General features: G+C 40.7%; 2 protein-coding genes across 3 annotated transcripts in view; one reads left to right on the top strand and one right to left on the bottom strand.

Moving 5' to 3' along the window:
• The window catches only part of RANBP9 (RAN binding protein 9), a 73,814-nt gene extending 57,445 nt beyond the window's left edge, over window positions 1–16,369 (top strand). Inside the window, exons 9-14 of one of the 2 annotated variants that reach the window (XM_032462511.1) lie at window positions 55–245; window positions 1,403–1,547; window positions 4,856–4,977; window positions 6,594–6,745; window positions 12,407–12,518; window positions 15,377–16,369. In XM_032462511.1, the coding sequence (XP_032318402.1) occupies window positions 55–245; window positions 1,403–1,547; window positions 4,856–4,977; window positions 6,594–6,745; window positions 12,407–12,518; window positions 15,377–15,507 (853 nt within the window). In that variant the 3' untranslated portion in view covers window positions 15,508–16,369. Of the gene's footprint in view, window positions 1–54; window positions 246–1,402; window positions 1,548–4,855; window positions 4,978–6,593; window positions 6,746–12,406; window positions 12,519–15,376 lie in introns of those variants that run through there. The other variant, XM_032462512.1, reaches the window with a different exon arrangement.
• A 678-nt stretch (window positions 16,370–17,047) lies between these two features.
• Window positions 17,048–20,882, bottom strand: NOL7 (nucleolar protein 7). The gene is made up of 8 exons (XM_032462514.1): window positions 20,585–20,882; window positions 20,442–20,502; window positions 19,767–19,825; window positions 18,457–18,488; window positions 18,116–18,197; window positions 17,669–17,790; window positions 17,512–17,589; window positions 17,048–17,231 (listed from the first exon to the last, which is right to left on the bottom strand). Exons 1-8 carry the CDS (start codon window positions 20,842–20,844, stop codon window positions 17,155–17,157), a joined length of 771 nt encoding a protein of 256 aa, XP_032318405.1. The 5' UTR covers window positions 20,845–20,882; the 3' UTR covers window positions 17,048–17,154.
• Between the last annotated feature and the right edge of the window lie 544 nt (window positions 20,883–21,426).

The raw sequence follows: 21,426 nt of genomic DNA, 5'->3' as shown, positions 1-21,426 counted from the left end.
AAATAAACGGGTGTTTGAAGATTATCGAAGTAAATTTTTCTTTTCCTCTTTTAGAGTACGTCAGTTTATAGAAATGGTGAATGGTACAGATAGTGAAGTACGATGTTTGGGAGGCCGAAGTCCAAAATCTCAAGACAGTTATCCTGTTAGTCCTCGACCCTTTAGTAGTCCAAGCATGAGCCCCAGCCACGGAATGAACATCCACAATTTAGCATCAGGCAAAGGAAGCACTGCACACTTCTCTGGTGAGACTCGGGCTTGTGACATTATCTTTAATAAATGTTTACCCTTCATGGTTTTGAATCAAATCAAAAACTTGAAAAAGATCTAGATATTTCTGCTAGCTGTTTTGCACATGTATATACTGGATCTCAGGATGTTCAGGAAGAAAAATTGTGGGCAGGTCAGGTCAGATTTGTGTTTTCAGTATCAGGAAGTAACTTAAAGATGAGCTATTTCTTCTAAGAACAGGTTATTGACAGATCTCCATAAACAAAGGTCAACATTCGAGTTGTCTCTGGAAATAAAATCAGAGATATTTGGTAATGAGACAGTAATTGTGTGATTTAATAAAAGTACAAATGTGAAGGCGGTGACATGGCTGTGGGTCTGAAGCCACCCGTCACCGCGCCCAGCTGCGAGCTCTCTCTCTCCCAGCTGAGCCACTGGCAGGAGTCAGGGCTGCCTGTTCATTCCCTCCTCCCCCTTTCTGGACTCACCAGTTTATTCTCTAAGGCTTTTGATGTTCTCTCATTTAAAACTCTCTCCTTTTGGCTTTTATGACATCACTTCTACAGGTTTATTTCTGACCCTTCTCAGTCTTTTTTTCTTTGCTTGTCTCTTTATGTCTGTTTTTCCCAAGGTATTATCTTCCCTCTGTACATTTAATTCTCTGAAACAGAAGTCAAATGCTGTTTCCTTCCCTTTCACAGAGTAATACTTCGCTTTTTCTCAGCCAGCATAGACTTCCCTATGGTGCTGCCTCTCAGCTTATTTATATCACCATCCTATATAATGAGTGTGACTCTCACATTTGTGTCCTTAGCCACACCCCCTCTGACAGCGAACAGCATTTCAGGCTCAAAGGCACAAAGCCTTAGCCTTGATGCATTCGTGTGTAAAATGGGGCTATGGTAACTCTGGGCTTCACAGTGAGGGGTTGTGAGGATTAAAGGAGACCCATAATTAAGCCTTCAATAAATACAGGAGATGCTAATTACAGCTCACAATGAAGTATCCTGTGTTCTTTCAAAGAAGTTATCCATTTGTTTTCTATTAAAGTAGTCCATTGACTTTCCTATATTATAAAAATTTTAAATACTTAATCAGCATATGGTACATTTGTTACAACCTTCCTGTGTTTATTTCTATTTTTATGAAGTATCTCTTCTTTTTTCCCCAGGTTTTGAAAGTTGTAGTAATGGTGTAATATCAAATAAAGCACATCAGTCATATTGCCATAGTAAACACCAGTCATCCAGTTTGAATGTACCAGAACTGAACAGTATAAACGTGTCAAGATCACAGCAAGTCAATAACTTCACCAGGTAAGGGATTTCTGTAGCTTTTGCATTACTGTAAGCAGCCCTAATTACAGGCATCATCATTTCTAACAATTCAGAAAAATTGAGTTGGATGGCCCATGGGGGGCACCCGAGAGCTCCCAAACCCCGGAGACTGAACGGGTGGGGAGTACATCCCCCAGAGCTGTCCACTCCCCTGGTGTGCACGCAGGCTCCTCCTCCTGTCCTTCCTCTTCCCTCTAGTGGGGTGACGGGGACACATCCCGGGCTCTGCAGTGTCGTCTTCCTGCCCCAGCAGACCCGTGCAGATGGCCGCATCATTGCCATTTGTTACCTTTCCAGGTTAAGTCCCTAGAGTATATTTCACGTCTGCGGTTAACATGATATGTTTACAACTTTTTTTTTCTGTGTGGGCTTATTTTGGTGTAAATGTGTAGTGTTTCCTGAGATCCAAATAACTAACTTTGCAGAAATCTTTGTTGAAGAGAGCCTGTTTTTAAGTACCTTGTGCCTAGCAGATGTTTGAGTCATTTAGTAAGCATATAACATGAGGATAGTATTGAGGACCTGTTGGATGTCAAACACTCCGCTAGGCATGGTCTCCACTCGAAGAGCTTTGAGAGAAGAGATGTCTCTGTCAGCATACTATGACATCCTCAGGCTTACTATTCATGAAACCTAAAGGTTCATGAAATGTGATCATTTGAATTGAATGCTGGCGTGTGAGAGCAAGTTGTTACGAATTCAGCCTGCCCAGATCATCCAACATCTGGATCTCAGTTCGGTTCAGGACTAGTGGAATGATCATTTTCTTTTTCACTGAAACAGTGGGTAGATTTTATCTATTTGATGTTAATTTGGTCTTGGAACATGAATTGGTCACACTGCATTGTGGTGAAATGTTCATCAGTGCAAAATCCTCTCACTGAAGGAGAAGGAACCTCATTTATACCATGCATCTTCATGGAAATATTCTGGAGAAAGGAATATGTGTAAAAATCTGTATTTCAAATTTGGAGATTAATCAGAATTTCCAAGGTATCTGTCACAAATGACAAAAATTTACTGAAGTAATGGTTTGTGTGATACAAGTGATAGTGAAGTCCCCAAAAATGGCAGGAGAAGAATAGTAGGAAAAGGTACTGTCTTTTGCTGAGTTCAGGGGAAACGACATACTAGAAAACATAAAATTAGAATATCATATATAGTAAAATATATATATAGTAGAATATCATATATAGTAAAAACTTTGCAGGAAATTTAAAAGATTAAACCTTTAATATTTCATCATACTTGACAGTGTTAGTTCTGGACCACTGATAGAGGGTCCTGCCATAGTTTGAGGATAGGATTGCAGTCACTTCGTGAGTTTTTCTCTTGAATACTGTCCTCAGGCAGGAAGTTGCTAAAGAAACCAGTTGTCACCTGAGTTGAGGGAAGCAAGCTTAGCGGAAGGGGTGATGACACAGCACCCTCTTTGTGTTCAGTACAGAGGAGGAGAAAGTGAGCTCTTAAACTACTTTAAGCTGTTAAACAGTAATAGTTATTTTATAGTTGGTAATGGCTTTCCTTACAACCACATTGTGAAGTAGGCAAAGATTGTATTAACTGTGAAAACCATTTTACAGATGTAGAGCTGAGTACCAGAGAAGTAAATAAATGACTTTTTTTTAAGGTTGACAATCAGTGACTAGCAAGTTGCAGAACTGAGGCTCCTTCCCAGGATGCCTGATTCCAGACTTGTGCTGCTTCCATCATACCCCGATCTACAACACTCTTCTCCCTCCCTCCCATCCTACCTTCTGTTCAGGCTGTAAAAGTCAAGTTCAGTTGTTACCTCTTCCAGGATATTTTCCTTGATTTATATCCCTACCAAACGTTGTGTCACTCGTGATGATGTAGTACTGATTCTCTGTCATAGACTCACTTTATTAGCTTTTTATGGTTCTTCATTCCTGGAGGGCAGGGCTGTTTCATTACATCCTTAGCGTCTAACATGGAACATGGCTCAAAGCCTCTTAAATGTGTGTTGAATGAAAGTATCCCTCTCAAACATTATATTAAATTGTCAAAAACATATTTTATTAATAAGATCACTGAAAACTACGATCTTAAGGATAGCACTTTAAAAGTTTTCCTTATCAATTCTCAAATTTCATCAAGATACCAAACAGGCTTCTCTGACTGATGAAGATGCCCTACGGTCATTGCCCCCTTCTTCCCAGATCTGTGTCTTTTTACCCTTAGAAGCTTGTGTGCGCCACGCACCCACGTACACACACTTAAACTCACACGCTCACCCACACTGGTAACCAGTGGTTACTTCCGCTGGCATTATGCACAGAGTGCTTTTTGCTTATCTGCAGTCAATGATTTTTTTTTTCTACAAATGAATATACACTGCTTCTTTAATGAGAAAAGGTCATTTTTATTTAAATATTTCCTAAATTTTCATTAAGTGTCTCCTTCTAGGCTGTATAATCATTACCTAGATCTTCAGAGGAGAAATCTTAAAAGTTAGATATATCTTTTTGCTTGGGTTGTGGATGGACTTGAAGGGCATACACTGACAACTTCAGCATGTTAGTGGTTCAGTCAGTGTGAGATGAGTGAAAATTGGAAATGCCCTAAGTATCTCCAAAACAGCGCCTTAAAAATTAGGATTCAGCAATATTTTAGAGTCTTGAGCTGTAAGAAAGCCTGTGCGAGAAGAATTGTGCTGGGTTCTGGAAAGGTATGAGGGGATGAGACTGCGTGGTTTTTCAGATTATTGTCTACCTTTGAGAGAGAGTATATCTTTAAGTAGTGAGGACAAATGCCAAAATGTCAAGACTAGTAGAGAAAAAGTAGTCTAGAAGCGAGCTGAGTATGAGGGCAGGGGAAGAAATGAAGTGGGCGGGCTCCAGGAGAAGTCTGTTTTGAGAGGGAGGCTTTTTCCCTTACATGGTGGCATTGAATGCTGGGGTGAGAACGGGCAGTTCTGGGGCAGGAGTTGATTAACAAAGAATGAAGTGCAGATCTGAATTTGAAAAACAGTGGAAAGTATGTGTTGAAATACAATTTCTCCCTATTGATTAAAAAATCACAAAACCACTGCATTTTAGTACATAAGCTTTTTTCCTCCCTTATCTCTAGGAGTATAAATTTGTTGAAAGTCAGCTACATGTTTGACTTTGAATATATTCACAATTTTAACTAAATACCTTTTTTCCAGATTGCTGTTGCCTTATGAAGTCAGTTGATAAGTAGGCTATGTAGTTGAGTAGTAATTTATTTTAAACTGAGCTGCAAGTATGCTATTTCTAAAATTAGGTTTGTTTTTTCATTTTCAGTAATGATGTAGACATGGAAACAGATCACTACTCCAATGGAGTTGGAGAAACTTCATCCAATGGTTTCCTAAATGGTAGCTCTAAACATGACCACGAAATGGAAGATTGTGACACCGAAATGGGTCTGCAGTGATATTTCTTACATTTTTAATAAAAATGATGACTACAAGGTTATGTTTTTACTTGTACTGATTCACAGCTGATGCACATAAATCAAATTTAAAGATGTATGTGCCATTGGATTTGATAGTAATACGTATTACTTCCCTTCAACTTCCCTGTGAGAGTGGGTTGCTGGAGAGAGTAACCTTTCCGTATCTGCTGCAGTCTTCTCTGCGGAACCGTCTGCTTCTGCACCCGTAGTGCTGTCGTGAAGCAGCGGCGCTAGCTTGGCGGTGTGAAGCCCCCTTTCAGTGTAGCCCATAAAGGCCAGATGGGTAGAGGTGATTTTATAAATTCTAACCAGTTTCTTAAAGTCGTTTAATGTTAATTTATGTGACTCTGCATAGTTCAGTGTCTGGCAGATAGGAGGTGCTCAAGTACGGACCCCCCACCCCCACCCCACCCAGTTACGTGGCCGAAAGAGAAATCAGTGTGTGCGATTCTGCTTTGCTGGCAACTTGTGTGGTAAATTGTACCATAAAGTTAAACCATCAGCAAACTTCCCCATTAATTGGAGAGTGAAAATTATTGAAGCTTGTAAATTATTTGTCAGAATTCTAGGACATTAGATTTCTTGGTATTTTGAGGTTAAAAGATACTTACTCAAATTGTTAGAAAAGAAAGTGGTTTATAAGTGCAAAGTTGCTCTGCTGTTACACACAGCCACCTTGCTGTGGAGGATTATGTGTTTCAGTGTATGATTCACTCTTTCAAGCAAGGAGTATGATTGCAAAGGCAGCGTGGTTCTGCTCTATTAGACATCAGTAAGCAACCAACATTGAAAGAGTAATCTGAGCGTAGTGATTAAGAGCAGGAGGTTTAGAGCCAGATTACCTGGATTTGAATTCTGCAACTGCCACTTATTAGCTGTGTAACCTTGGACAAATTACTTCAGAGCTCTCTTCCTCAGTTTCTTCATCTGTAAAATGGGTGTAATAATAACTGCCTCATAGCTAATCTGTGAAAAGCCAGTAGCACAAAGTAAGTGCTTAGTAAAATGTTAACTATTATCATTAGTGATTTATATGTTGTTATTAGTGATTTATACTGTTATGTTATTAATCAGTGATTATTGTCAATCAAGATATACACTAAAATTTTTTTCTGAAAGTAGTATTTTTCTAAAAGTAGTGTAATTAACCCTTTTGATTAGTGTAATATGGTGTCTTCTGTGTTCTTATCAGAGTCATTTAGTCTCTTCTATCTCTGTTCTGCGTCAGTTATAAGTAGCCTGAGAAGCAGTTACTTTTTTTTTTAATGTTGCTTTAGGTTTAGAAAATTGTGCTTAACTTTTCATAAAATTTTCCCTGACGCATTGTACATCCTAACGCTGAAAGAGTGTCACCTGACTTTCAACTGCAAGGTAGATACTGGATCTTAGACTCTTGAGGCCTAAACAAAGTATACCTTTTAGCTGCAAAGTTCCATATTAAATTACAAATAAATCTGAACATATAGGTAAAATATTAGGAAGTAGTTACTAAATGAGACGTCCAAAATGTTGTGAGCAATTTATGTTGATTTCTTCATTGTCCAGTCAGTACGGTAGTAAAATACCTGTTTATTTTGCTTACAGAAGTTGATTCAAGTCAGTTAAGACGCCAGTTGTGTGGAGGAAGTCAAGCCGCCATAGAAAGAATGATTCACTTTGGAAGAGAACTACAGGCAATGAGTGAACAGCTGAGGAGAGAATGCGGCAAGAACACAGCAAACAAAAAGATGCTGAAGGTAAATTTGTTTTCTCTTGAAAAGGTATAAATTCATCAGAGGAACTAAAACGTAGTTTTGTAAAACACGGAACAGCACTGGAATTCTAGTTGGGAACCTTGGATGTGAACTCCTCCCTGGCTTCCTGCCCAGGTGAGAGTGGAAGCGTCTGGCAGGGTTGGGCAGCTCTGCTTCGCCAGAGAGCACACTGGACTCCGAGTGAAAAATGTGGGTTAAACCCCAGTTCTGCCACTTCCCAATCTGTGTGCCTTGGTCAGCTTGCTTTCTTAGTTTTATCTTCTCAGCTGTAAAACTAGCAAAGTTACTAGGATAAATGTGAGTGTGCTGATTATAAATTTGAGATTTTTTTATTTTAGTAAGCATTGTTCAGAGTTGCAGCACATTGGATGTATAATATGTGGCCTTTACTTTGATGGTGATTAGTGAAGGTTGGGTCATCTTTCACAGAATAGGTAAAATACGTTTTCTAGTCTCTTCTGGATTGCTGCCTGTGCTGGTTAGTGAGGTAGATAAAACAAACAGTTCAGTGAGTTAGCCACAGTTCTGTGTCTCAGCTGAAGACTGAGTTTTGCCCTCCCTTAAATCAGCACTGCAGCTGGTTGTAGAGATGACATTTTCCATAATCACAGAAGTCCCACCAGTGCTGTAAGCCTGCGAAGCGCTAACCTAGCCATTGTTTTTGTTGCTGTTCTGTTTTGTTTGTCCTGCATTAGGTTAGGCTCAGAGATGATTCGTTAGGAAGATTTTCTTCTGAGTGTTTTGAGGGAAGTCCAAAACAAAATCAAAGGGGAGATGCACGTAGTGGCCCAGGACACATAGTGGCCCAGGATCGATGCTTGGATACAGAAGGAGAGGGCAGGACTCCTGTGCTCCCTTCCTGACCTGGACAGAGAGAGGGCCAGTGAGCAACACCTAGTAGCGCTAAATGTGGCGTAAATTCAGCAAAAATGAAACAGCTACCTGCACCACAGCCTCAGCCCAGCGCCTCTGGACAGAGGGGGCCTGTCTAGTCTAGGATGGGTTAAGGGGCCACTTATACACACCTCAAGATAAAGGCACACATAACTTGATTCTTCCAGATTGGGAATTTTCATCGCTATGCGTCTTTGTAGAATCGTTTCTGATATCAAGAGTGCTAAGAAGTTTAATTCTCAGACTCTATTACTGTTTCAGCTATCGAAAGCCATTCATTTGGGGAACTTCTTTGATAAGTACTGAGGTGGTTTTAGGGCAGTGGTTGGCAACTTTTTTGGTATCTAAACACTAAAAACTATTGAAGATTCCCAAAGGGCTTTTGTTTGTATGAGTTACATTTATTGATTTTACTCTACTAGAAAGAATACTAAAATTATTAATTTTTAAAATAACAAAAATCATTACATATTTATTTTCATAAAAATATTTTATATTCCTAAAATAAACAAAAATAAGAGTAGCATTGCTTTACATTTTTGTGACTATCTTTAATGCTAGGTTTAACAGAAGGTAAGGGGGAGGGTATAGCTCAAGTGGTAGAGCACTGAGCACGCGTGCAGGAGGAGGTCCTGAGTTCAATCCCTAGTACCTCCTTTAAAAATAAATAAACCTAATTACCTCCCCATCCTGCCAAAAAAAAAAAAAGAAAGTAATGCAATAATAAATAAATAAAATATTTTAAAAATCCCAGAAGATAATCTGGATTCTCATACCTACTTCTGCATTCAGTCTGTTGTGGTATCATACATCATGTGGCCTCTGGAAAACCCCACGGAATAGTAGTGAGAGAATGAGAGTAAGAAAAGAGTAATATGTTAGTAATACGATGAAAATAGTTTTGACCTCTGAAGAGCCCCTGAAAGGGTCTTGGACCCAGCTGTCCCTGGACCATACTTTGAGAACTGATTGTTTTAGGGGATATCTGGGAGTATTGAGTATGATTTTATATAGTGCCTTTGAAATTTTAAGATTTCACTCCATTGCTTATTCTGTCTTTGATTCTAATTTGCTTGAAGCACAGGAGGTGCCATTACATGGCCTATTAAAGATATTCCTTGATTATATATTGAATTAAGTGAAGATGTAACTGTTCATCTAACAAATGTGGATGGCTTTGATTTTGCACCTCTGACTTCTAAGCAAATGCCAGCTCCTTTCAGAGATTGTCCTAACATTCTGAGCGGCTTCCCTCCCACTCGTCAAACTTATCTTGATCCAGATAGAGATGAAAGGAGTAATGGACCAGCCGCTAAGCACCCAGAGAACAGCGCTGGAGGGGCTGAGGGTAACACACAGAGAACACGTTTCTTTACCATGGTTGAGAAGGCTTAGAAATTACCACTTTTTCTTTTCTTCTTCTACTTCAGGTCACGAGTGACTGAAGTGGGTTTTATCATCTTTAATTTTTTTGAACTTGCACAGACTTCTGAATCATACATACGTACGTAGAGAGAGAAGGGTTTGGCTCAGGGTGAAGATGAGATTTACCAAGGTTGCCCTGAGGTACACGTGTCTGCTGCAGCCGTGGTTCTCTTGACTGCTGTCTGGTTTTCTCGGTCTCCCTTTCCTCTTTTCCTGTTCTTGGTTTCTGTTGCTTTCTGCCTGAGTCTGCCAGGGGCTCCCGAGAGGAGCGCCTGGGTGGTGTGCAGGGCGGCTCCTAGTCTGGTGATAGAAGCAGAAGTGGGGTCACGGAGATGCACCCTGCTTAGAAACTGCTACAGATTTTAAGCCAAATGTAAGCACAGTTTGAGAGTCCTCCCTAAATGCCACGTTTCCCTCAGAAATTATTCCCACTGAGGTAATGTTTTTTCTAAAATGAAAAGCAACCCATAATCCATGCTGTTTCACAGGCATTTTCAGTTTTGTGCCGTAAATCCCATGGGTGTGGATTTCATCTGATTAGTAATTGTAGTTACCCTATTTTGTATTGTTCTTATTTATTATCATAAAAGTTTACTTCCATTTTCTATGCGTTATTGACAATTTAAATGGCTACATGATATTCTGATGTGTTGCTTTATCAGTGTATTTAAGCATTGCTCTATTTTTAGAGTTTTTATTTGCCTTTTTTCAAATGCTTTAGTGAACACCTTTATACTTGTACCTTTATGTTTCTTCTTTAAAATTACTTTATTGGAATAAAGTCCCAGAAATAGAATTACTGAGTCAAAGGAGACAATTTTGTGGCTGTTGCTACATATGGCTGTATTGTTTTCCAGAAACCTCCACCAGCTCACCGGCAGGAATAAAGGGATGTGCCAGTGGGACTCCTACCTTAACTCTCCGTCACTGGGTTTAACATGTATCTCAGAATTGCTTCTTCGCATTCCTTTGGTTACTATCACCAGTTAGCTTTACAGCGGGATTTAAAATATCAATGTTGCTTTGTTAATTTCATTCCTCTTCTGAAAGAAAAAGTTCTAGGGAACTTGATGATGTAAACCTTTTTTTAAAGGTTTTGTTAGTTTTCTTGCTTACAGCTTCACTCAACTTGCAAGCTTTGCTTCTTAGTGTTCTGTGATCCATCTAAAATCAAGTCTAATCCATGTGACTCCTTCATTTAAAATTCTGTTTCCTTGTTGGAAAACATTCAAGCTTTTAGGGTGTTTTGGGATCTAGCCCCTTACCCGTGGTTTCACCCGTGCCTTTTCTCCTTCCTCCCAGCCTCAGTTTCCACGTAGCCTGAGCCGTCTTCTGTGACGGCTTCTGTGACACGGTTCTGCGTGTGAATAAGCGACACACAGAACATCACTCATTTACATGTCTGCCTTCTGCACAAGACTGAGTCCTTGGGACAGTGACAGGGTCCTGGTGATCCCCATCTGTCCTCGGTGTCTGGTAGCTGTGTCCAGTAATGTTTATTCAATTGTACTGAAAAGATGAGGGCAAAATTTTAGACTTGTTTTCCTCATTAGATTTGGCACTTACTGAAGGCAGTACAGTGCTACTAGCTGTGTGGTCGTAATCTCGCCGCCTCGGTTTGCTTCTAAGATGTGCGTAATAGTTCCCGCCTCGTAGGGTTATTGTGAAGATTAAACGAGCTGTGATCCACGTGAGCGCTTGAACCACGGCCTCACACAGTGTTAGTGCACAGGAAAGTACTAACGGACCTTTTTCTATGAATTTTGCTTTAAATACTAGAAGGTATAAACAGAATGGTCTTGATTTGAGATTTGGGACTGCAGCATCTCACCTTTTTGGTAGCAAGTCAGGATGTAGAACCAAGAGGATAGTTTTGTGCTTGAAGTTTTATGTAGCAGTTATTCCTTGGACAAATCCTTTCGTCTTTTAAATATTTATCTGCTCTATAGGGATATACCTTATTAGATGGTTGTGAGGTGAATTAAAATTAAATAATGATTGATTAGAGTTAGCTTTACAGGCTAGGATATTAATACTTTCTCCATCAGTAAGTTTGGATTGGGGGGAACCAGAAATAGAACCTAATAGCTCTGTGGGAAGCAGTGTCTTAAACACCACTAAGCAGCAGGGCTCGCCATCAGCAGGCGTGTGAAGGTTTTCCCCCTTGAAGCCAGCAACCATGCATGGCTGCAGGTGGTTCAGAGTGGTATAGTAAATAATTTTTATCTTGAAAGAACTTGCAGTCATAACTGGGGCAGGAAGTCTTATGGGAGTGAAGTTCTCCACAGGGTAAGACTGGCGGGCCGTGCGCGCCCCGGGGTGACCTCCGACGGCGCAGCAGTGCCTGCGGGCAGTTCTTCTCTGGTCGCCACAGCAGGGAGGCCGGTTCAGCTGACGGGGCGAGAACAGAGCTGAGCACGAGCCTTCCCCCCACTAGTGGGATGACTAGAGGGGTGCGAGCAGCTTTCCCTGGGAGAGTGTATTCTGTAGAAATGTGACTCTTCAAGTTCATCGACCAGCATTTTTTAAGTGATGTATCACTGCATTCGCTGGGTCGGTTCCGCAGCACGTGTGCAGGTGTCCTCTGCACATATGCCTTCTGATTTGGGAGGGTGTCCTGCGTTTGTCTAACTACCAACATCTGCATCGTAACATTACTCTGGAGCAGGGCGTTGATCATTTATTGAAGGATTGGCGTGAACTGACGTTGTTAGTTTCATTTAGCTCAGTTAGTCCCCATGGGGCTCTGAAATAGAACCTCTTACTATCCTCATCACACAAATGATGAAACTGATACTTAGGAAGGTTGTTTTTGCCAAACGCCACACTGGTGATGCAGCTTAACTTGAGGCCAGTATCTGAAACCACTGTAGTTACGCATCCCCCACAGAAAGAAGACAGAAGACAGAGCCGCCATTTGAAAAGAAGACTATGTGTCAGTGATCATTTGGGCAGGTCCGATCCCTGTCAGTGGTAATAAATTGTAAAGCATCAGAATGTTCTTTCTCTTTACCTTAACCTATATTAGCCCATTCCACAGGAATTTGTTTTTTCCATTTTTATCTATTTCTGTTCTGTATGTGTTGTAGGAATAAGGGGAAGATGATAGAAAAGGGCTGTTTACAAGAAAAATGAAAACAATTTGGGCTTTACTACATAATCCAGTTGTTAAAAAATACGTAGCCTCATAGTTATAGGGGTAAATGGGTTTAAGTGTTTGTCTAGTGCTTTAAAGCCGTATTTTACCTGTGTCGCAGCTTGAAACCATGGTGAGCACAGTCACTGAACTATTTGAATTAAAAACCAAATTGCTGTTTTCAACAGGACGCATTCAGTTTACTAGCTTATTCAGATCCTTGGAACAGCCCAGTTGGAAATCAGCTTGACCCAATTCAGAGAGAACCTGTGTGCTCAGCTCTTAACAGTGCAATATTAGGTAAGTGAAGCCAGAAAGCAAAACTTCCAACTAGTCTCTTCAGTATTTGAGAGACAGTATTTATGCTGGTATTTCTATTTTGGTAAAATGATAAGGGAGACGTTTTCAACATTTTAAAAATTAAAATTACCTTAAAGTATAGAAAACTTCCTCCAGTATCTAAATGGATGCAAATGGACTAAAAACAGTACACTGGGGTGCATCCTGTGATGTCCAGAAAACAGAAGTGTCTGTGTGAATGTGCAGAGGCGTTTCCAGCCTGAGCACCCACGTCACTGCCCCCACCATGCTTACGATACAGGCACAGGATTCCAACCCTTGGAGACACATATTTGCACTGAAGTCCAGCATGTTTAACTTCATGCTGTTACGAAATGAAAAAGGGGGAGGGCAGAACAGCAATGAACAGTGAGACTTAGCCGAGGGGAGCGTGAAGTGAGGAAGTGGGATTTGCTGTTCCTGATCGGTTGCCATTCCTGTGAGCAGCTCACTGCTGTGAGTGTGGTATTTATGTACTGAACAGATCCTTTTTATGGGAATTCTGTAACTGCACATTTTGTGCATTTATATGTAAACTATACAGTTGATTGTTTACAGAAAACTGTGTTTTAATATCTGGGCAATTATTTTCAATGGTAATTTAGGTAAGAGTGATTTTTCACTTTTTTAGAATGTAATTTCCCAAGAAAAATGGAGACTACCAGTTTAGAAACCTGTTCCATGCTGCTTGGCCCTGTTGGGTTTGGGGGCTTTGAGCGCATGTTTCAGACTGTCTTAGATGAGAGCAGTGGCCTGGAGTGTTTAAACAGGGACACTTGTCACAAGGGCCAGGGCTCATATGGCCGGAATGTAAAGGAAGTTAAAAATTTAAAGTATTCACATTTGGGCCTTAATCTGCTTTTTTGCCCATACAAAGGTCATTATGAATTCACTGTGTGTTAAGGTCTACTACTGAAGTTTTGGAATAGTTTTCTTAAATTTAGAATTTGTATACAATAAATAATGTGAATTTTGTTTGGTTAATGTGTTGTATTTTCTTTGGTTATATGATTTATTTAGCTCTGTTGGTAAGAGTACTTAGTACCAATGCTGGGACTGTGGGGCAAATTATGATTTTACTAAAATTGTCTTTTCGAAATGACTACATTATTGGTAGTCATGAAGCCCTGACTGCTTTATATCTAGGTAACACTCAGACTTGGAAATAACTTCTGAAGAAAAGTGACCAGTTTTTCTGTGACAGTTAAAAATCATGGGTTCTCCAAGGGAATTAACATTTTAAATAGTAAACGTCTTAGGACCATTATCCAGGATGTATATATACATTCTTACATATTATGTCATATATTGTGTAGTTCAGCTATAAATAGTGCATAAATTTATTAGAGGTTTATAATTCCTGCAAAAGTAATGACAAAACTATTAAATTGCTGTGGGTCTATGTATGCACATAGCTTCATCTATAGTGCGTAAAGTTACATTAATTGTATGTAATTCCTGCAAGTGCCATTGTGCCAAAAAAAACGGAGGGATGCTTAAAACCAGATGCCTCCCTTGGCCAAAATAAAACTGCAGTGAAGTGCTTACCGCTGAGCAAGGTTTCTTCCCTGGGAACCTTTAAGAGGTGTTTTTGAAAGGATGTTTCCTTTTCATTGTTTGTTATGTTAATTTTGTGTAAAAATTAAATTGTTTTTGATACTGGCTTAGGCAGAATTCGTTTTATAAAGTCAGTCCTACTTAGAGTTGACAAAAATATATCACCATCAAAACTGAGCTAAATGGCACGTTGCCAGAGAACAGCCAGTACTTTAATCATCTTAACCTCTGGACCACTCTTCACCAACCTGTATATCTTTTCTTGCATATTTTTATCCTAATATCCTCAATCCTGTTTTATTTTCTCTTTTGCCTGTAAGTCCTGAACCTGCTTCCTTTCTATTTTTGCTTCAATCCTTCTGGAATTTTTCCTTTATTTTTCCCATCACCACACTGCAACCTCGGAACCAACCACACACAAGGAACCTCACCAGCCACGTATCCCTGTTCTTGCCTTGCTGTCAGCTGTGCGTATGGACTGATAAGTCATTTTACTAATTGGGATCTGCATACAATTAAAATTTGGACATCTCCACACAAGGAGAAATTACCAGCTTCTATGGGTTTGGCCACTTTTATCATTCGGTCAGCTTTTTATCTCTGTCAAAGAACAAATTTTGGTAACTACTACATTTATGCTATAGCTGTCTGACAAATTTCTGGTATGTAGGACCCTGAAAACTTTATCGGTGACTTTTAAAATGTTTGTCCTATCGATTGTAAATTAACCCCTCAAATTATAGGGTGGTTTTGCTGTTACCGCTCAAGGTCGCCATCACCATGTACTCCCTTACCACCCAGATAACGGAGGATTAGGCAACCTCTGTTGGGTCCTGTCCCCGGAAGGGGAAGAATCCATCAGTGACCTACTGAGAGCCTAGTGCCTTTTTCTCTGGTAACATCAGCTGACCTTGGTGAGGTAGATGAGAAATACTAAATATTCCTTACTCCCCATTGCAGACATTGATTAAAAATTACATCTTCCCCCTCATAGTTAATATGGAAGTTTTTGAGTGTCTAACACTTTGGAAGTCTAATTCTACAAGAATTTTTTTATACTTGAACACCCAGTGACCATAGTACCTTGTCAGAGTAGATGTCCAAGGCACTAATCATTTGCTAAAAAACCCATTTTTGCTAGTTAATTAAGAGCAGGATAGGTATTAATAATTTTGTAAGTAACACAGTATTTACCCGATTGAGAGATGTTTTTTAAAATGTCTTGCTAATTGCTATTTCCATTTTTAATAATCTTTCCTCAGAAACCCACAATCTGCCAAAGCAACCTCCACTTGCCCTGGCCATGGGACAGGCCACACAGTGTCTAGGACTGATGGCTCGATCAGGAATTGGATCCTGTGCTTTTGCCACAGTGGAAGACTACCTACATTAGCTATGCATTTAAGGAGCTCACACTTATATTGTGGCATATAGTCAACATGGAAGTAGACCAGCTCTGCTGATTGGAAATTTAGATTTTTTTAATTATGTACTGGGGACAGGTTTTTGTCGCTTTACATTGCTTCCTAGTTTACAGCATGATGCAAATGATTTTCTAACTTAGTGTTAGGAGAAATTATTTTCCATCTTTAACCTCTTAGTTGTCTAAGAGTTAAATATTACTGAATTTCAGACATCAAATTATCATCACAAATCCTTTGAAACAATTACCTAAAAGAAACCAAAAAGTCCTGCCTTCTTTGTTGGGGGGAGAGAGGGGGAAGGAAACGGAGCAAGTTGTGTTTGTGTTAGCATGTGGGTGATGTAAACTACAAAGTGGGAGGCGTTCTGACCCCAGCTCCCAAACAAGCATTCAATCAGTGTAACTTGCAAAATGCATAAACATCCGACGGTTTGAATTTTTAGTGTTGATGGAAGAAATCATTTTTAATGTGTACTGTAAAACTTGAAATACTCAGGAGCTGAGTGAATATGTTTGTTGCTACTTACAATCCCGACCTGTTAGTCCCAGTAGTTTTGTTTTAACATGGTCTTTTCAACTTTGTTTCCTGTTTAACTACAGATGACTTCTGTTGTAGACTCACAAGTTTAACTGTTGTATTATAACAGTATTACATGTCAACAGTGTGGTTATGATCTTTATTATTTATATAAAAACCAAATATTTAGTCAATTTACCGTGTCTTAATTTAATCTTTGTACACCTTCCATTTTTAAGTGCTTAAATGAGTACTATATTGCAATAAAAATGTAGTGATATAATTAACCAGCCATTAAAAATTTACTTCTACAGATACCAGTGTCAATGGTTTATATACTAGGTGCTTGCATACTTTTTGTAATTAAAATGAGGACAGTTAAAGTGAATGGTTGGTACTGTAACTGAGTCCTGCAGCCTAAAACCACCTTCAGTTTACGGGATCAGGATCAGGCCTGATACTGTGGGTGATACAGAAAGCAAGCAGGAAATTAACCTTTAATCTTACTTTCATAATCATCATATGGCATGTGACTTGCAGTTTTAAAGCAAACCCCCAAACTGGTTAAAAGTGAATGCAAACAAGCTGCTCAACACAAGAACCATATCCTTTGGTTTGCAAAGGTGTTCGTTGGCTGTATTTTGTACACTGAGGCTTGAACCTTAAAAAGAACAGATGATTTATCTACACTTAGATACTGTATTCTTCCACAGAGTCTGTGAAATTCTTACCAACAGCACCAAAGTGTCCAAGTGACTAAAGCATCTGAGAGTTGCAGGCAAGACGTCCTGCAGCGCCAGCTGCGGGGCAGGGGGGGAGGGGGGGTAGTGGAGGCGCCCTGCCTGTGTGGGTGCTGCTTGTCTTCAATTAATGGACAAACAAGTCCTTTTAAACTGCTTTTTCTTCCAGGACCCTCAAAGACTACAGGCACGATTACACTCCCAGTGTGACCGGGCGCTTCCTCAAAGAGACTGACGGTTTCTGTAACGACCCTTTAAAATGACTTATAAATGATTTATTAATTTTTTTTAGAAAAATGAAATCCTTTAAATAACTAAGTTCTGTACATACAAAGTACTCGTTCTTCATTTAGCTTTGATTTACTTCTTAGAAGCTTTCATCTTTCTGACCATCCAACGTCTTTTAAACCTCTTGGCATTTTGCTTTTTCTGAGATCCTAGAAATAGAAGGTTTTGTGCAGTTAATGAAGAGAAAGAATACGCAAAAACAATTCACAAATGTTCTAGATGAAACATGAATGTAAATATTAAAACTAGACACATCATATGCACATACATACTACACTGGCCACACCTTCAGAAGCAATTTCCAAATAATTAATGGAAGCCATTGTATGAAAAAAATGAATACTTCATGAGAATTTATTATCTCTTTAAAAGTGAACATTATTCAATATATAAAACTATCACATTCAAGAGACCAAAGCTGGATCTTACCCCAGGCATGGTTCAAAAACTGGGCTGCAGCCTTTTTCACCGGTAACCTTTTGTTCTCAAGAGACAGGAACTTGTTTACTAGGAAAGATAATTATTTATCACTTTTTTGTTTAATTTGCAGTTAAAAGAGGAGAAAAATAGTCCATAGGAAAATTACCAGTAGTTCTGTTGGTTCCTGGACCATATAAGCAATTCTGTATGAAGGCTTTGGCTGCTTGTTGCCTTGAATCTCTCAAATCTTGGTCTTTAAGCCTTAGAGCCAAGTAGCTTTTATTCTGGCTGGTGAGCAATTCAAAAGGTCAAAATGAGGCCATGCTTAATTTCAAAATAAAGTATTTTTGTTAGTTGACTCAAATAGTGGGGAAAACCCCCATACACTGTCTGTATATGCACAGGTAAGACAACGAATACAACTAAATCACATGGCTACTTTACAACTAATGTTTACATTTTAGTAGAACAAAGAAATGTTTCATTTTTATATAAATATCAAAATTTTTCCAGAGGATCCAGCCTGAAACTGCTGCTAATTAAACCAATACTCTCCCTCCCAAGGTGGGAGTCACCTTTACATCCTATACACAAAAAAGATGACTCTTCTTACCCAACAGTCTGTACTTTCTGCACATTAGCTTTCTTGGAGTCACTTCCTTTCTCAAAGTCTTCATTTTTCTTCTTCAAATTAACTAAAAAAATAAGTTATATTTCTGAGTAGCATTTGTGTAAAAATAAATCGGGAACATATACTAGAGTTCACTTTAAATATCCACTACACATTGATTTGTTTGTGATTTTTATTTGTAAGAAACAGAAGAGGCCCAAGCTAAACTTGGCCAGGCCTATTCCCACGCTGTCTTTCTCAGGGTCAGTAACATGTGACTGCAGATAATCTGCAAACACGCCTGACACTTAATGTGAAGTTACTTAAATTAGAATAGTTCGTACCTTCTTTCAACTTTCCGGGTGATTTCTTTAGACTAAGGAAAAACAAGAAAAAAGCTGATTGGGATGGCAGATAGCAAAGATTACTCAACTTGTTATAAAATTTCATCTGGTTTACAAATAAGACACCCTCATTTTATTACCACCATTCTCAATTTCTACTTAGGATCTTTAATCAGTTTTGGAAAAAAAAGACACACAAGCGAACAATTCCCAAGTCAACAAACTAAATACTAGGATGGGAGTATCTTCTCAGAATTTAAAATCTAGGAGTATATTAGCAGGCTTCCAAAGAAGGAGATTGTTGTAGTTAACAGAGGTAACGTGAAATTTAAGAATTATAATAATACAGTATTTGAAATATGAAGTGAAAGGTGGTAGGCCTGCCCCATCTTTTTTAGAGAGATCTCAAAGGATTAATTCAGTTTAGACACAAGAAATAGGGATGGAGACAAGCACTAGACTGGCCTAGTGGAGAGAAAGGTAAACTGGCAAAACACAATGAGAGAGGTCTACACAGAAGCACTTGCACAGTGGGAAAGCTAGCGGTGGAGGAGGTAATGGGGTGGAGGGAGGCAGAGAAGGGAGAGGTGACATTTGAGATTGGTTTTGAAAGATGAAAGGGACTCTGCCACCATGATGTATGTATTCAGAATCTGAATAACTCTTTGGAAAAGTTCTTTCATTGAAAATTTGAGAACTACAGTCCTAGGTAAAAAATACAAGGCTAAACTTCTGAACTGAAAGCAGTTAAGAGGTGACAAGGGGAAAGATGAGAAAAACAGCAAATATTTAAAAGTCTGAATTTAGTACAGTTTGATTCCATGGCATAAATGAGGAAGAGGTGGGCAGCATTCAGCTTTAAACATTTAATGGCTATTAAAGCTGTTAAATGAAATGGGAACAAGGAGGAAAGATGGGCTGGTGGCAGGTAGAGCAAGTGTGGGACAGGCTGAGTTTGAGGAGCCTGTGCCTGCTACGTCACTAAAGGATAGATTTCAAGACAGTTTTATTCACACCCTCTATCCTGTCCGGAGTACAAAGACAGTGGGCCAGGTTCATCCAATTTACTGAATGAACGCTCTGGGATCAGCAACTCAGAAGCTAGAGTTACCTATGCGAACGAACAACAAAAATTTAAAAATGGCAAAAGGCTGCTAAGACGTGGAATATTTTCCTCCACCTTGCCCACTAAATTCCAACATCTACTGTGTAGCCTTTTAATTTCAATTTGGCTTCAAATAAACATTTGTACCAGTATGTAATTCAAAGATTGTGCATAAACAAATAATACAGCAAGATCCATTACTTACTTAGTTTGTGAAGCTGTAGTTAACTTCTCTAGAATAGTATCTGGAAGGAGTTTCCTTTTCTTAAAGACATATTCGAAAGTCAATAAAAAGTGAGGTACGTGATATTATACCCTGGATTGCTTCTGAAACTATTTTAAGGACAGCCCTACCTCTCGGCAAGGAAATGAACTGGGCTGAACACTTCACTATCTCTAAGCTGTGGGAAGACTGGGACCAGGAAACTCAAAACCTAGTCCCCATTCTTCAGAAGACTTGAAGACTGGAAAGGGTGCCCACTGTATTCCAATCTTCACGTCACGGTTATACATTAAAAGCACTTAAAATCACGTCCATCTAAGATCAATGCTGTGGCCAATCTGCTAAACATCAGAGAGCAAACCATTCAACCTCTACGTTTCTAATGCCCTGAGTTTACAAAGCCCTTCACTGAATCCTCACAGAGACCCAGTTTCAGATAAAATACCTCCGCTGAGTGTCGGAGGTGGGACTGACCCTACAATTTCAAGGTCACATCGCTTCCCACTCGCATTTTCAATCGGTGAAACGCAAAAAGCACAGGCATCTTGTTTTCACTATTGTCTGAAGAAAACACCAGCGACTGTTCCCCACCCCATATCCTACCAGCTCTGAATTCTACCCCGAGCCAAGCTGTGAAACGCCTCCCTCCCCTCTAACCTTTTGTTCGATGAACAGCTCCTCACGTCGCTTCCTCTTCTCCTTCAGAAGCGTTTTATCCCTGGGAAAAAAGGGTGACAAGTCAGCGCGGCCAGGGACGAGAGGGAGGGGAAGGGGTCGCCGCCCGGCCGCGGGCTCCGAACCTGCGCACGGTGTCCCGAACTCGCCGCTCCTCTTCTTTCGCTTCCGCCTGGGCGCTGGCGAAAGTCAGCTCCTCCGGGGCCTCGTCGTCCTCATCGTCTCCTTCCTCGTCTTCCTCCAGCGGCTCGGCGGCCGCGCCGCTGCTGGGCTGCCCGAGCAACAGGCCGTGCTCCGCCTCCTCCTCCGAGGCGGGCTGGCCCTCGTCCACCATCGCAGACGCCGACGCCGGGGCGCGAGACGCGCGCGGCCGGAGCTGCACCATGACCCAAGCTGCGTCGTACCGTCTGACCTCTGACCCGGAAGCTGTGCCCAAGCAGAGCGTGGCGTAAAGAGCAGGCGACGCGGGTTCTATTGCCCTCTGCAGTTTCGGAGGCCCCGCTGAGCTACGCAAAGGCGCATGCGCAGAGCGGGGAGGGCGTGGCCTAAGGAAAGTCGGCGGCGTTCCCTCCCACCCGCTCGGAGGCTGCGCGTGGGAGGCGTCGCGGCTCCCTAGTGGTCCACACCTGCCGTCGGGAGCGGGTAGTTTTGGGTCTTGTTTCTAGGCGGGGTAAGATCTATCCTGCTGCCTCCTCGGGAGGGATGCTGAGAGCAGGGTTGACTGGGTCCCCACGCTCCTCGAGGCGGGCTGGCGCGGGTCACGCCGTCCGGTGCCCAGGAACCGCTGACCGCAGGCCCCAGACGCCGACTTTTTAGGTCCGGGATCTGCTTGGTCGATCCAGTTGATCAGTATTTGTAGATTCGGCTTCCTTCACTCCGCACTCCCCAAACAAGTGCAGTTTCAAAAGGAAGAAGTGGGCTACGGCAGCAGGACCCCGTGCCTTTCAGTGTTTTTGTCCCCGACGGA

This window comes from Camelus ferus, chromosome 20 (genome assembly GCF_009834535.1).
Source record: "Camelus ferus isolate YT-003-E chromosome 20, BCGSAC_Cfer_1.0, whole genome shotgun sequence".
NCBI lineage: Eukaryota > Metazoa > Chordata > Mammalia > Artiodactyla > Camelidae > Camelus > Camelus ferus.
The sequence above is the reverse complement of the archived record's forward strand: the minus strand, read 5'-3'. Positions and strand labels throughout refer to the sequence as shown.